General features: G+C 36.9%; 1 protein-coding gene across 1 annotated transcript in view; it reads left to right on the top strand.

Moving 5' to 3' along the window:
- COL25A1 (collagen type XXV alpha 1 chain) overlaps window positions 1-14,739 on the top strand; it is a 461,910-nt gene that overhangs the window by 423,793 nt on the left and 23,378 nt on the right. The window contains exons 25-32 of the mRNA XM_081812014.1: window positions 338-382; window positions 3,109-3,189; window positions 4,054-4,116; window positions 4,753-4,803; window positions 6,894-6,920; window positions 9,952-10,032; window positions 12,796-12,831; window positions 14,405-14,458. Of these exons, the coding sequence (XP_081668140.1) occupies window positions 338-382; window positions 3,109-3,189; window positions 4,054-4,116; window positions 4,753-4,803; window positions 6,894-6,920; window positions 9,952-10,032; window positions 12,796-12,831; window positions 14,405-14,458 (438 nt within the window). The remainder of the gene's footprint in view (window positions 1-337; window positions 383-3,108; window positions 3,190-4,053; window positions 4,117-4,752; window positions 4,804-6,893; window positions 6,921-9,951; window positions 10,033-12,795; window positions 12,832-14,404; window positions 14,459-14,739) is intronic.

The following is a 14,739-nucleotide window of genomic DNA, read 5'->3' on the forward strand; positions in this document are numbered from 1 at the left end:
GGAGAAAAAAATTAACTAAGGCATATAGGTTGTTTTTATAGAATATGGTCAGCCACCAAATAATCTCTATCAGTTTTTCTTTCACCATTTTTTCCTTTAGCCTACATCTCACTTGGGGCAAAAAATAAAAACATTTGATCTTAGCCACTTATAAGTATTGTTATATATAATCTTCAAGAAAATGTTATTTCACTTAGTTTTGATATGTGTATGATGTAACGAACTGTTCCTGGGTTATGATGCATTTGCTGAAAGTCAAATTGTACTGTCACCAGCTAACATGACTTTTATTTACCAATGATAAATGGAGGCAAGCCATCACTTTTTATATTAACAGGGAGAACCAGGATCTCCAGGAATCCCAGGAGTTGATGGAGAGCAGGTAATTTTCAAAGATATATACTATCATTTAAAGCATCATAATTGATCACCACTTTTATTATAGATTTGGAGCCAAAAAGACATGAGTGTTGATATATGATATCCTCTCTCTTTTTTCACCATCTGTTGTAGAGATTACATTAACTCTAAAAAGCAATTGGTTTTAAATTAGACATTAGTTTTCTTTGCAGAAACATATAAGCGATAATGACATTTTAGTTTTGTCTTAATACTCCTTATCAATCTACCAGTGACACTTCAGTAAATTTTTATTAGACTTATAAGATCATTACCAATTTAGTAAGAATAGGCTAATTTTTGTCAGTGAATACAAATCATTCAAGATTAAAATCACTCAATCAAAGTTTCCACAAAATTAGATATTGCTTACATACGTTATTTTGACAATATTTTTTCCCAAATAAAGATTACACCTAAATTTCAAGATCATTGGAAAAAAACAGAAACAAGTTGGGTATTTGTACCTTCACAGAATATGGCAGTATCTCCAAAGGTTTCCCTTAAAACAGAGGTTGGCCAACTTTTTCTATAAAGGACCAGATAGTAAATGTTTTAGGCTTTGCAGGTCACATAGGGTCTTTGTCACGTTTGTTTTTTATCTGAACACCCCTTAAAATTTTTTTCAAAGATTCAGGCTATGCAAAAATAATCCCTGGGCTGGATTTGGCCTAGAAGTTGTGGTTTACCTCTGCCCAAAAAGAATCTGACTAGGAGAATGTGGACACTATGGGAAATTCAGAGTCAAATCACAATGGTTAGCTTCAAGATATTTGATGTTTTCTGGGCTTCCATTATTTACTCAAGAAATGGCTAAAATCAAGAAGATCAGGGGCGCCTGGGTGGCTCAGTCGTTAAGCGTCTGCCTTCGGCTCGGATCATGATCCCAGGGTCCTGGGATCGAGCCCCGCATTGGGCTCCCTGCTCAGTGGGGAGTCTGCTTTTCCCTCTCCCACTCCCCCTGCTTGTGTTCCTTCTCTCACTGTGTCTCTCTCTGTTAAATAAATAAATAAAGTCTTAAAAAAAAAGATCATAAGAAATCAAAAGGATTCTTCATCTAATTGGCAAAATATGCTCCCCAGGAGACAGTATTAGATAAGAAATTAAGACTGATGATGTACTGTATGGTGATTAACATAACATAATAAAATAAAAAAAAAGAAATTAAGTTTAAGAGTTATCTTAGTATCAGAGTTGAATGTTGAAATCCTATAATGTCACATTAAATAAATGTGATAATTAAAAAATTAAGAGACTTTAGATGATTTGCTATTATTAATCAGAAATCACATTAGAATTTAAAAATCTGGTTGTATTAGGGCACCTGGGTGGCACAGTTCGTTAAACGTCCAACTCTTGGTTTCAGCTCAGGTCATAATCTAAGGGTCCTAAGATAGAGCCCTGCATTGGGCTCTACACTCAGCTTGGGAGTCTGCTTGGGATTCTCTCTCCCTCCCCCGGTACCTCTCCCACTCATGCTCTCTCTCTCTTTCTCTCTCTCTCTCTCAAAGAGAATACAAAGAAAAGCTAGCTGTATTCCTTTCCCAATGTTAGTCATTAAAAATAATTAATCTGACATGCAGAGTAACATACTACATGGTCCCTACATATACAATAGCTGGATTTTTTTTTCTATAAGCTTCACAAGTTCTTCTTCTGCTATTAAGTCTAATAGCAGAGGTTGGCTACCCTGCTACTCTCCATCACTAGCTTCCTAAAACCAACCAGGAGCTGATTAACCAGTAAGATCCATCTGCCCATTCAGATACCTACCCACCCACCCACCTAGCGAGTGATTCTGAACTAAGTGCTATAGGTAAAAGTAAAGAAAAGACATGTTCCTGTCCTTAAGTAGTTTGTAGTATGGAAAAGATGAACAGGTTTGTGCAGCCAGGGGCCCCTGACTATCAAAACTATGATCATCCCTGCTCAAGAATGGGCCATCTGGTCGTAGGATAGTGAAGCCCCTTGGATGAAAATGCTTAACAATATAAATTAACTTCAGTATTCTTATTATTACAAAATTCAGATTTGCTAGCACTCAAAAAATACATCTGTTTTCTCACTGTAAATGAATTAAAATAACCTCATGGATCACCTCACAGGGATGTCATGAGAATAAAATAACACTGTGGAAAAGTTGAAGTGTTTCTAAACTTAATTGAGCACTGGTGCCTAATGACTAGGCACCTAATGATTGGTGCCGACATTATTTACCTTTCTCTATATTGAACCATTGAAACTGATGGTGACTGGAACTTCTGCCTGCTTTTAAGAGGGGTAGGGAAGTATGGATAGAGATGGGAGAAATTTATTGGAACCTTTGTTATTATAACGTTAGTCCTGGTTCAAAATGTATATTGTCCTGCTGAGAATTTAATCCCTTAAATTGTTTTCAGGACCAGTGGTATCGAATTAGCTTCCAGGTAAAAATACAGAATCAGGAGAAACTATGTTAACACCTAAATTCATGATTTTCATACTTAAATGACCTAAGTAGTAGAACTTAACCCCTCTCATTACATGAGGAAATAGTATTGATTCAATGTGGAAGGTTGCTATAAGAAATAACTCTACCTAATAGTAAAAATCAGAATCATCTCAGCATGGGGCCACCCACTGACAAAATTGATCTGGAATTCTGTTTTCCCTAGAATGTTATTATCAAGGGTCAGTATGATTCTTACATGCAAACCATATCATTTGTAGGGACTTAAAGGCTCAAAGGGAGACGTGGGGGACCCAGGTATGCCAGGTGAAAAAGGAGGAATTGGACTTCCTGGATTACCGGTATGTTTATACTTTTTAGGTTGTGTTCATATTAAGATAAATTAAATAATCAAAAAAGAGTTATATGATTAGCTGCAGTCTCATCTAGTGGTTAATATTACATAAAAATGTAATATTTTTATTTTTAAATATTTGAGGTATTGTTGGTAAATGACTCCAACTGGGCCACTAAAACAAGTTTTAAAGCATCTAACCAAATGAATTATAAAATAAACCTTCATGTTTTCCTGAATTATTTTCATCAGAAGATAGTAAAATAAATATAGTTGATTACTTTAATTTGGTATGCATAGAATGGTGGTAGCTGGTCACTTTTAAATAAACTATAATAATAAAAAAATTAACAAACTAAAAAATGTAAAACAATTTAAAAACAAGTTACTCTTGAAAAGTGTTCCCTTTGTGTGAATGGAATGGTGTTTTTATGGTTTTACCCCATAATTTCTACTGAGAATTTGGAAGGAAAAATAGAAAAAAATGTAGAAAACTGCACTGCCCTAGATCTATTTTAAAGCAAGGAAGTGTATAAATAAATGTCAATGAAAACTAAGTTAAAAGACTGAACTTTGCTATTTAAAGTGAGCACCATCATAAGAAATAGAACATTTATAATCTGATATATTTAACAATGTATAAGTTTAACCAATCAAGCCTACCCTAGTTTTTATTTACTTTATATTTTATTTCACATATCACCCACAATCCTAGAGATTTGGAGAAGCTTGCTGTTTGAGATTAAAATGCAAGGGGATAAATCCTTCTTTTATATATCATGTGTATAATGTTATAAAAATTTCAAAAGAATGATGGGTCTTACACTTCGGGAACAACTTTACCATCTCAACTCTTACTGGTTATTTGTAGGGTGCCAATGGAATGAAAGGAGAAAAAGGAGACTCCGGATTGCCAGGTCCTCAGGGTCCTTCTGTAAGTCCATGGCAGCTGAACTCCCATGGTTCCTAAAGAACTCTGAAACAGACCTTTTATTTACCCAGTTCGACCTGTGCCAGATGGCTTATCAACAGTAGAAAGACCGTGAACCTCTTAGTTTGTCAAACTGTAGAGAATATGTCTGTCGGCCTTGTACAATGAGAGACAAATTGTCTCAGAGGTCTGAGTTAAAAGCAGTTTTTTAGGGGACTCTTTAATCGTAAGGAGAAAATCAATGGTTTTCCCATAATGCTTTTGGGTAGAGCTTTGTGAATACAGAACATACTTTTTTTTTTCTCCAGAGCCCTGTTGCTACTCAGTGAAATAATTTGAGAGTTTAATAGTGGTTGTGGCATTATAGCATTTCTTGGTAATCAGTTGCTCTCTTCTCTTTTAATGTACTTTAAATTTATTCTGGTTTTTGTAAAACAACTGTATTTTTTTAAGTGGTTTTTTTTTTTTTTAATTCTCATGAAGGAATTTCTAAAGGTAAAGAATTAAATGCATCACTTCTTCTAGTATTCTTCCACTGCAGCTATTAATGGCCTTAGCAGAACGCCAGCATAAGATTCAAGCCAAACTGCCTTATCTAAATCAAGTAACCAAATCCTTGTTTATGTTTTGGACATACAGATCATAGGCCCACCAGGCCCACCAGGCCCCCATGGCCCACCAGGCCCCATGGTAAGCCTTTCTTCTCTACAAAATGTAATCATTTATTTACAAGCATGCTACTAGAAAAAAACAAGAACACAATCCCTCAAAACAGCCAGTTTGTATTTTGTGCTACTCTCTGGAATGGACAGAAAATACAAGGTGCTTTGAGATATACTGACTTTATTATAGTGCTGTCTTTCAGTCCCCCAAACGCATCTCTTGAAAAGACATAGAGTAGTTTTGTGATAGGAGACTTGAAGGTAGATTTAACAAGCTTTACTCCAACCTACAGTATGAACATCAAAAAATCATCTTAACCAACCACTGTTTAGGCCATTAGTAGCATAACAAGATTAATAATTGTAGCCATTAATGAATGTGTCTAACCAACTTTGGTTGAAATCCTTTAATGAGATGTTTGATAGGAACACTTATAAAATAATATGGTAAAAATTGAAGCTCACTTCCACAGATGACATATCTTGTTGCTTCTTTTTCTTCTCATCTTTATGGTACTCTGGTGGATCCAGTGTTTACTACAAGTATACCTCAGTGACCAATAGAGTCAATGGCCATGCTCTCATAGAACTCATGTCAGGTGCTGAAGGCAGCCATTAAACCGGTGTAATTCTTAAAATGTCCACCCAATGGCACTAGTGTTAAAGCTAGAACGTAGAAGGCGGAGTGCTTCAAATGCCTTTGACTGGGGCAGGACTCAGACAAGTTAGGTAGCGTCTAAGGTCACATTCATCTCTAAGGTGTCTCAATAAACCCCACATCTTCAATCATACAGATTAAATAAACCATGGGTCACTCTTTCCTCCTGTTGTGCTCTAAGAAAGAGTGTCACTGAAATGATCTAAGCCACAAAGCATAGCCGTAGACCCAATCATCTATTTCTTACTAACTGCCATTTCTATTTCATACCACAAAAAAGTTATCATTAAACTTATTTTCTTAAAACTAAACAATTCATTAAGAATTAAATAAATGGCATACTTGGGGCTTTTTTTTATACTCCCTCCACTTTAAGTTAGAAAATTAAATTTTAAAATGCTATATCCTGTTCATATAAAATTAATCACTTTAAAGGGATGTTACACCATTACTGAAATAAGACTACTTGATAAAGTAACAGCCATTTCCTGAAAATGCTTATCTGCCACTTACCTAAAGGGAAAATATTATTCCAATATAGACATATGTAACAACTATCTGTATATTGTTTGGTAAAAAACTTTTTCGTACTGTTGTATGATTTCGCTGTTGGGTATTTAAATACTCCCCTCTCCAAAGAGTTCATTTAAATCACTTGAAAAGTTTAAAACAACCCATAATAATCTTAAGCTAATCTAGGTTGGAAATTAGTCTCTATCTATAGTTAGATTTTCCACAAAATACAGGGGAAAAACCCTGATTCATGTATGCATTATAACTTCTTTCCACTGGTAAACAACTATTACGAGAGCCTTGAAGAATTCATCTTTGTAAGAACAAATGCATTCTAACTAATAATGCTTAGTGCTCCTGTATTAAAATACTTTCCTTCGTCTTAAATTAAATTAATTGAATTAATTAAATTGCAACAGGGCTCCAAACTTGACTGTCATCTCCTCATTTCCCTCTTCCTTTAGATTCCTCTTGGGTCTAGAGGACTCAATAATGTAAATGGTCTCCTCTTCACCCATACTTAAAGTTTGGAACTTTTCTTTGGCAAATTTCTGTATTTTAAGACCTACCTCTATTCCATATAAACTCATAACATGTTTCACATTTTCCACCTAGATTTTATAAAAATGTGGATTTGAGAAATAGGGGTAGTGTAGTCACAGTACTTTAAAAAAATTTTTTTCTTCCACATAACCCTGGCAGATTTCTCCCTCCCTCTCACAGGTATTTAGCAGAAAGAATTGCTGTTAGTGAATTTCCAATTACAGAACAATCCGAGAGCTAGAAGGAACTTTCACTAGGTGATAGCATCCACTGGCTTGCTCCTAGCTATAGCTCAAACAGGAGGATTCTTGTTATACATCTCTTTGGTTATGCTATACAATAATCACTTCTGCTAGGAAATAGTGAATCAATTCTTAATTAAAATCTGTGTTTTTCATTTTCAGGGACCCCATGGACTTCCTGGACCAAAGGTAATCCAAAAAAAATCCCTTGATTATTTGATTTCTGTTTCTTTGTTAATCATGGAGAAGCATGACAGAAGCATGTCTGTCCTGTCTTATTTATCTGTCAAGTAATGTTGATAATCTTTAAGCCTTTAAGTATCCAGATGTTTGAATCTCACAACACAGAATGACTTACAACAGATTTAAGTGATATCACCTGGAGATGAATTATTCCTCATTTTGCCTTTTTCCATGACACTATGTAAGTTTCTTAAGTTACTAATCATAATATACTCAAAATCAACAATTTAGAAGTGAATCTGATGAGATTCTCAGACTAGTCCAGATGCTCTTTCTTATTATGTATCGTTAGTTGCAGATTCAGATGTTACTGATACTCCTTGTTTGTCATATAACAGTACTGCATCTAAATGCTTTGACTATCCAACATCTTAATTTTGTACTCCCCCAGAGATCACTGGTCTAGAATGGGGTGGGGTGGATCAGGTGTGCTCTAGTGAAGAGAAGATTACATCACTTACATGTATTTTATACTCTGGATTAACAAGAAAACAATAGAGAATACCCCTCCTTGTCAGAATTAGTGCAGTTTATGTTGTAAAGATGGTTTGCACCTGTTCTCTGCTTTTGTGTAGACCAAGAGGACATCTTGGAAGATTAAAATGAGCCCTGAAAGAAAGGTTCCTTCTTCTAGAGAGCGTATGTAATGAGTACCTATGTTCTAATCTCAGCTTTGACACTGATAGGCTGTGTCACCTTGGGCAGACTATTTACCTGCTCTGATCCTTTGCTTACTCAACTAGGCAACTTACCTCCTAGTGTTGTGATAATTTAATGAGGTATATTTATAAGATACTTAAGCAAAATATCTGGTGCAGTTGTCGATAAACACCCAATAAATGTCAGTTGTTAGCATCTTGTGATTTTATGCTTTGTTCTGAATTTAAGAATTCAAGGGGAAAAATGCATGAGAGAAGCTTCAAGCACTCTTGAAAGCTCCTCAGGAGAGAGTTGGTGCGTTTAAATGGTGAGGGGTAGGGGAACACATAAATGCAAGAGCTAGAAATGAGAAAGCTTAGGCTTCCCCTGGCCCACCCAACTTTAGGAGTGTAGAAGTATTGGTCTGACCCCAGAAAACTAAGTTTCACTTTTGGGGTCAGGCAGGTGACTCACTCAAGAATGGGAAGAGTTCATGCCTCTTCATAGAACACCCTATCTTCTGGTAAGGGCAGTGTGTGACAATGTCTCAGAAGTATGGATTATAGTTTGGGGTAAGGGCATTGTTTTCTGGGGGTCAGAAGAGAGAGCCCATCTGTCAGCTTTGTGGTCTTGGTAGTTATCTAAACCTCTCTGGGTCTCTTTTCCCCACTCTGGACTAAATCAGCAGTTCCTACTCTAGGCTTCTCCTTGGATTTCAAGGCACCACTTAAATCATAGATTTCAGAAAATTATAAAGTTGAAAAGACCTTATAGGTTACCTGTGCTCATTCCTTGATTTTACAGATGATAAACTATAGGCCCATGAAATTTAGATTATTTGCCCTGAGTTACACTGCTAATTAAATGACTGATCTGGGACTGGAACTTAGGTCCAGAGTTAGAATTTGGTCTTTCTGCCACTACATTTGATTGTTTATAAATTCACCTTCTCAGTTAATGCCCACTTGTGTCAATGTCTGATTCCTCACCACAGAATTTCATGACCTACCAAGGCAGCCCTGCCTATTCATCATCACAAGACCTCTAGTGGAAAGTCCACATACAGGCAAAGCCATCAATCTCAAGTTGAGACCAGTTAACTAAAGCCGACTCTTGAGCCTTGGCCTTAACCTCACATTGACTTTAGCTCTGGGACATTCCCAGGATCACACTTCACCCACCACAGCACATTTGGACTTCCTATAGTGGCAGCACAGCAAACATCCTGCCTTCAGAATCCCCAGAACCCACCAGGTCATGCCAATGTGTTCATTACGTTGTGACCCCTTTGGAAGTTCAACGCTAAGTGGGGCCCTGGACTCTGTGTTTAACAAACATCACACTGACTTCCCTCAGTCAGACAAATGGGGAAAATACTGCCGAGGTTAGTAATTCCTCCTGCCACAGAAGCACACTCTCTCCCCGCTCCCACTCCTACCCAGCGAGACTCTATAGGGCATTTGAGACTGCATCTTCCTTTCACGAATCTTTCCAGACTTTTGTGATGAAATTAATGCCTTTACTTAAAAGTTGAAAAGTGGACAGGTCAGGACTCTTACTCCTAACATGTTGCTTCTCATAGAAAATAGTTGTACTGTATTCTTAGGTTTTTAAATATCAGAGTCAAGAGAATTTCTCACTTACCTTGACTTTTGTAATGTCACCTGAGGTTAAATTCCATCCTTCTTTATTTTAACATTGGATAGAAATACAGTTAGTAAAATTACATTTAAGCACTGTGGTCTTCATATTCTCTTCTGGGGTTAGCTATTTGTTGTCTATTCTGTGGATTAATCCATGTAGGGATCTGACTTGGCAATGTCAGTGAATGAGGACTCACTAAATGGCACTACTTCAAACATCAGCTGCTACATTTCTAGCTCATTCCCCAGGGCAAAATGCTTAAAGGCTTAAAATATCTGTATATAACACTGTCCTGCATATTCCAGTTTTTCATTCCAGCAGAGTGGGTTTTTCCTACTGAACCTCCTTCAGCATCCTCCACTCTGTCTTTGATTTGCTTGGTGAGAACAAGGTAGCATAACACCAGTTTCTCTGATGTAGAACTGAAAACTGTGGAACTCAGTCATATGCATTTCAGTTGTAAAGAGTACACTTGCTCAGGAGTTTTGCTTCCTAGAATATTATTTGTCAATTTCAGTTTATTAATTTTTTTTAAATGTCTGAAATGAATTTTGAATGGATGCAAGACAAGTCTAGCCTGACTCTGCTGTTACCTAGAACTGGAATCTGCAACCATTTCAGAGACTGGCTCTCTTCTTTCGCAGTTGAAACACCCATGATAGCAACCAAAATTGGCATTTGCTTTTGCATTTAGGGTGAACCAGGGTTAAATGGTGTTAAAGGATTGAAGGGTGAACCAGGTCAAAAGGGTGACAGAGGACCCCTTGGTCTTCCAGTAAGTAAAGAAAACTTTCCATTTCAGTGCAAATCTCAGACTTCTCTTTCTACCCTAAGTAACAACTCTGGTTTACTCGGTGACTATCTTACATGTGAGATTTCTGTGACTGGAAAACATATTCTATTAGAGCAGAGCTCAGCCCAGTTTTGTTTGATGCCTGCTCTTGTGTCAGAGGAAGATCCCGTGACAAGCGATGCTCTAAGTGTTCTGTCATTCAATTACATACATGCCAACCTTCCTCTTCAAACACGGATGATTCTTCTCCCATCACCCTGCCCTTAAAAAAAAGCATTGTGCTGATTATGTCCTAATTTCTCCCAAATGTTTTAATAATTTAGTGCAGTTCAGAATCCTCCCTCAGTTTTTTTTCTCTTTTGATACCAAAAATTGTAGCCCTCTGTTGGGTGGCAGGTATGCAATTGGCCATTGCTGATGGCGTGAGGTCAGTGCCGTGGCTCCTTACATTAATCAATCCTATCATGGTCTAAATGTTTTGTGTTGTTTGTTTTGAAAATGCCCTCTTACCTGGTTCTTTTGGCAACAGTGGACAGGATGGAAGAAGTATTTTGCAGTAGTTTCGAGATTTTTTTTGAGATTTTTTTGTTTTTTATTTTTTGAGATTTTTATTTTTAGTGAAAAGGGAATTTTCATCTTGTATGCACTTTATGCCGGTCTTCTTCCTATAACTAAAAAGAGATTTTTAAAAATGATTGTTAAATATGAGGTTTTAGTTTCAAGGTTTTAGCATGCTGACTATTCAGTGAATGCAGATAAAAGTCAGTAAAGAACATTATAAATTACGTTATTAAAATAAGACATAAAATTGGTAGAAAATAGTTTATACACATATTTTAACATATTAAAAAATGTTGGTACTTTAAGTTCTAAAGTATTCTTTTTTTTTTAAGTCTTTTTTTTTTTTTTTTAAGATTTTATTTATTTGAGAGAGAGAGAATGAGAGACAGAGAGCATGAGAGGGAGGAGGGTCAGAGGGAGAAGCAGACTCCCTGCCGAGCAGGGAGCCCGATGCGGGACTCGATCCCAGGACCCCAGGATCATGACCTGAGCCGAAGGCAGTCGCTTACCCAACTGAGCCACCCAGGCGCCCCAAGTTCTAAAGTATTCTACTCATTAGCCAGTGCCTTACATAGATCAGGCACATAGTAGATGCTCAATATGTACTCGTTTATGAGTGAATGATATAAACCGTGTATTAGAGTATAGGTTAAATCACACCAATTAGACCATGGACTAGAGGCACAATACCTCTATAATATATGTGAGTCATTAATTCACATTCCAAACAAATATAATGTTATACTATCAGTACAAAATTTTACCATCTCCCTATTTGTTTTTAAATGTTATAACAATGGTGACTCTGAACAAAGTATCAAAAGGCAAAAGGAAGTTTGGGTTTCTGTTTTATTAAACCCTCAATGTGATTTCATTAAAGTTTGCCCTAATTTCATAGTTAGAGCTAGTGATAATTTCTATGCAATATTTAGTCAAGGCTCTACATATGTTAGCATTAAGCACCACACAGATTTTTAAAAATTTTAATCATTGCTAACTAAAGATGCATTTTGCAATTACAGTCTGACTCATAATAGAACTATACAGAAGAAATTGTAAAATAAAAAACCAAAAACATCCTAGTATATATAGTATAGCGTTATTGGTAGAGTTTGCAGCTGGAATAGATTTTTTCTTCCATTTTTTATTATTAACTATATCTGAAGCATAAAATGGGAACATAGTTCTTCAACCTTGCCAAGAGAATTTATAGGGCTAGTGTATCGTCTTTCTTAAATACTCCTTGATTTAATCAATATTTTTAAAGGACTGTAAGTCAGTATTTGAGTTTTGAGATACAAAAGACATATTCAAAGAAGTAATTGTGCTTATTCTTGAAACAAGCATTGAAAATGTCATATTTTAATCATACACTATGCATAGCTTGGAGTTCAAGGTAAAAAAAAAAAAAAAAAAAAGGCATGCATTGCCTGAGAATAACATTATATTTTTAAAGCATCTCCCCTTCAGACTTTGATGCAATGATTGTTTGAAGTGAATTGAGGAACAATTTTGTTTGTGACAGTTATTTATTGTTTGGACTCGTGAAATTTTTTTCCTGCTTTTTCCTATTCCTAGAAGTCCCTCTAGTGGTAACTAATGTGAACACAGTAAGAAAACCCGAAAACAATGAGAATTGTTCATGTAAAATCCACAGTCATTTTGGCATGGTGAAATTCTGCAGTTGTTATTCATAAGTGCTGTTTTAACAAGAAAAACTAGAGCCTTTTTCTTCTCCTCTGAAATGCTAACTTTGATTGATTATTATAATGAGCCCTTTCTTAAAATATTGGCCATTATGTTTTTTTCAAAACCTAAAGAAGTTTATTGTCAACAGTACACTTTTTAGAAAATGTGTATCATATGGAAATTAGCAGTCTGTGAATGTTACCAGTAACTACTTTAAAGCCCGCTTTATAAACCTCATTATCTTGATTTCTAAACAAGAATTTGTCGAATGGAAATGTCATTAAAATGCCATCATCTGTGGGGTGTTTATTGTCACGTGTTTTGTTTCTTTTTTTTAAACTAACAATTTGTAGCGATGTGATATTCATCCCAGAACCCCGTGACTGTGTATGATGTTGTTTGAAGCGTTACATTTGTTCATCAGTACCTCATACTAATCTCTGTTCTTGTCCTTCGTGTCATACCCACCAACCCTGCTACCAACCAAATACACAGGGAGCATCTGGCTTAGACGGAAAGCCAGGATCCCGGGTGAGTCAGTACCTCATCTTGCTCCAACATGTTTTGTGGCTATGAATTTGTGCTTTGGGACAGACTCTTTTGCCCCATGTACTCCCATCACGTGATGAGGGGGACATAAGACTGGAGTGAAAGGAGAAGGTGTACAAAGATGTGGTACAAAAGGGAAAGGTGGGCAGAACAGAGGCTGCAGCTCTGATTGACTCACAACCTAAACTGCAGGACATCCTTCGGAAGCTCGAGTTCCGGGCTGGAGAACTTGCTAGGTGGCAGGAATGACCAGTCTGATTAGCCTCACTATCTTAGAATCCCAGACAGATTTTTCCAGAGCTAATGGACATTTCCTATAGTTCCATGAGCAAGCTCCTCTGAAGGGATCAAAATAATGTGAATTTATTTGAATTTGCTCTTCCTTTTGTTTCTGTCCGTATTAAAAAGGTAAGTTCTACCTTGACACTAACTTTCAGATCTCTGTTCATCGAAAGACCTGTCTGTCTTCTGTCATTTTGTCTCTTTTCTTTGGTTCTTAACAGCTCCATCTCTTAAATATCAGCCACAGATAATCAGTATTTGGAAGTCTTCTGAAGATGAACTTGGGAGTTCAGGCAGTAAGAAAAAGATCAGATAAGAGGATGAGAATTCACCAACATCAGAATGGGTTGAAGCCCTAAATGATTTCATATCACAAAGCTCTGATAGAAGAAAAAAAGAAGACTAGAACATAATAGGAATACTATGTTAAAAACCTGTGCTGGAATAGTTCCTATGTTTGCAAATATTAGAACAAATTCTTTGCAAATAAGCGCAGTCTTCCTGAAAATGAGCAAATTACTTGAAGTCCTTGCTACATGTCTAAGAATCAAAAAGAAATTCCAAGCTCTTCAATTCTAAAAACCTGCTTCAGGCAGTCGTTGTTTTCACTGGACCTAGTGTTCCCATGTCCATTCAGTCTGAGACAGAAATCCTAATCCTGCACCAGGAGGCCAGGGGGCAATTATACCATTAAATCAGCCGGCTGCCGGGTTTGTGTCTTGTAAGCAGCAGCAGAGCCTCTGAGAATCACTCCTTTCCTCTAAGCCCCCCGCTGCTCCCCGCAGAGCCGAAGGAAGTTTGGTTTGGGCAGTTCAATATTGTTCTCGGTTATTTCATATTTTTTTCCACTTGTGTGACCGTTCAAGCCTCTTAACCAGCTGAAAACAAAGCTTCGTGGCCCGGGAGCGTGGGGGTGACAGTGGGTGGAGAATGGACTTGGGGAAGTGGTATGAGGGGAAAACGACTCCGTTTCTCTCCTGAAGATGTTCCGTGAAGTCAGGGAGGAGGTATATAATTAAATCCGACTTCCATCTTCTCGTGTGTGCCTTTCGTTGAAATACGCAGTTACATAACTCATCCTTTCTGCATGAGTTTCTTGGAAACCACTGGCCTGAAAGAATCAAGTATAGAGCTCTTTGAAAGCAGATGAGTCGTCTTACTTGCGTTCAAGGCGTCATTCACCCAGGAAAAGTCCGGGATGAGTTATAACTGCTTTTCTTATGGCCCTTGGGATATGTCTCATATTATCTTATTTTTATCTCTTTTTTTTTAGGGTACAGATGGCCCTATGGGACCCCATGGCCCCGCAGGTCCCAAAGGAGAAAGAGTAAGTTGCTCCTGAGGTTATTGAGCTGTGACCCAAAGAAAACACAGTGTGGCTTTTCTGTTTTAGTTGAACTGTTCATTCCCCAGAAGAGAAAAGGACCATCTAAAATATTAAATGAAAATATGCCATCTTAAGTCCTAATCAGAGTTCTCACACTGATTAAAATAGAATGTGGCTGCCTTAATCAAAAATCATGCATACATCTATATAGCTAAAATAAATAGCTCAGACCATTCCTTCTTAACCCATAAGGAAGATATTTTCATTTGGCCTTAATCCAG

Source organism: Leptonychotes weddellii, chromosome 2 (genome assembly GCF_054177405.1).
Source record: "Leptonychotes weddellii isolate Sample4059 chromosome 2, ASM5417740v2, whole genome shotgun sequence".
Classification (NCBI taxonomy): Eukaryota; Metazoa; Chordata; class Mammalia; order Carnivora; family Phocidae; genus Leptonychotes; species Leptonychotes weddellii.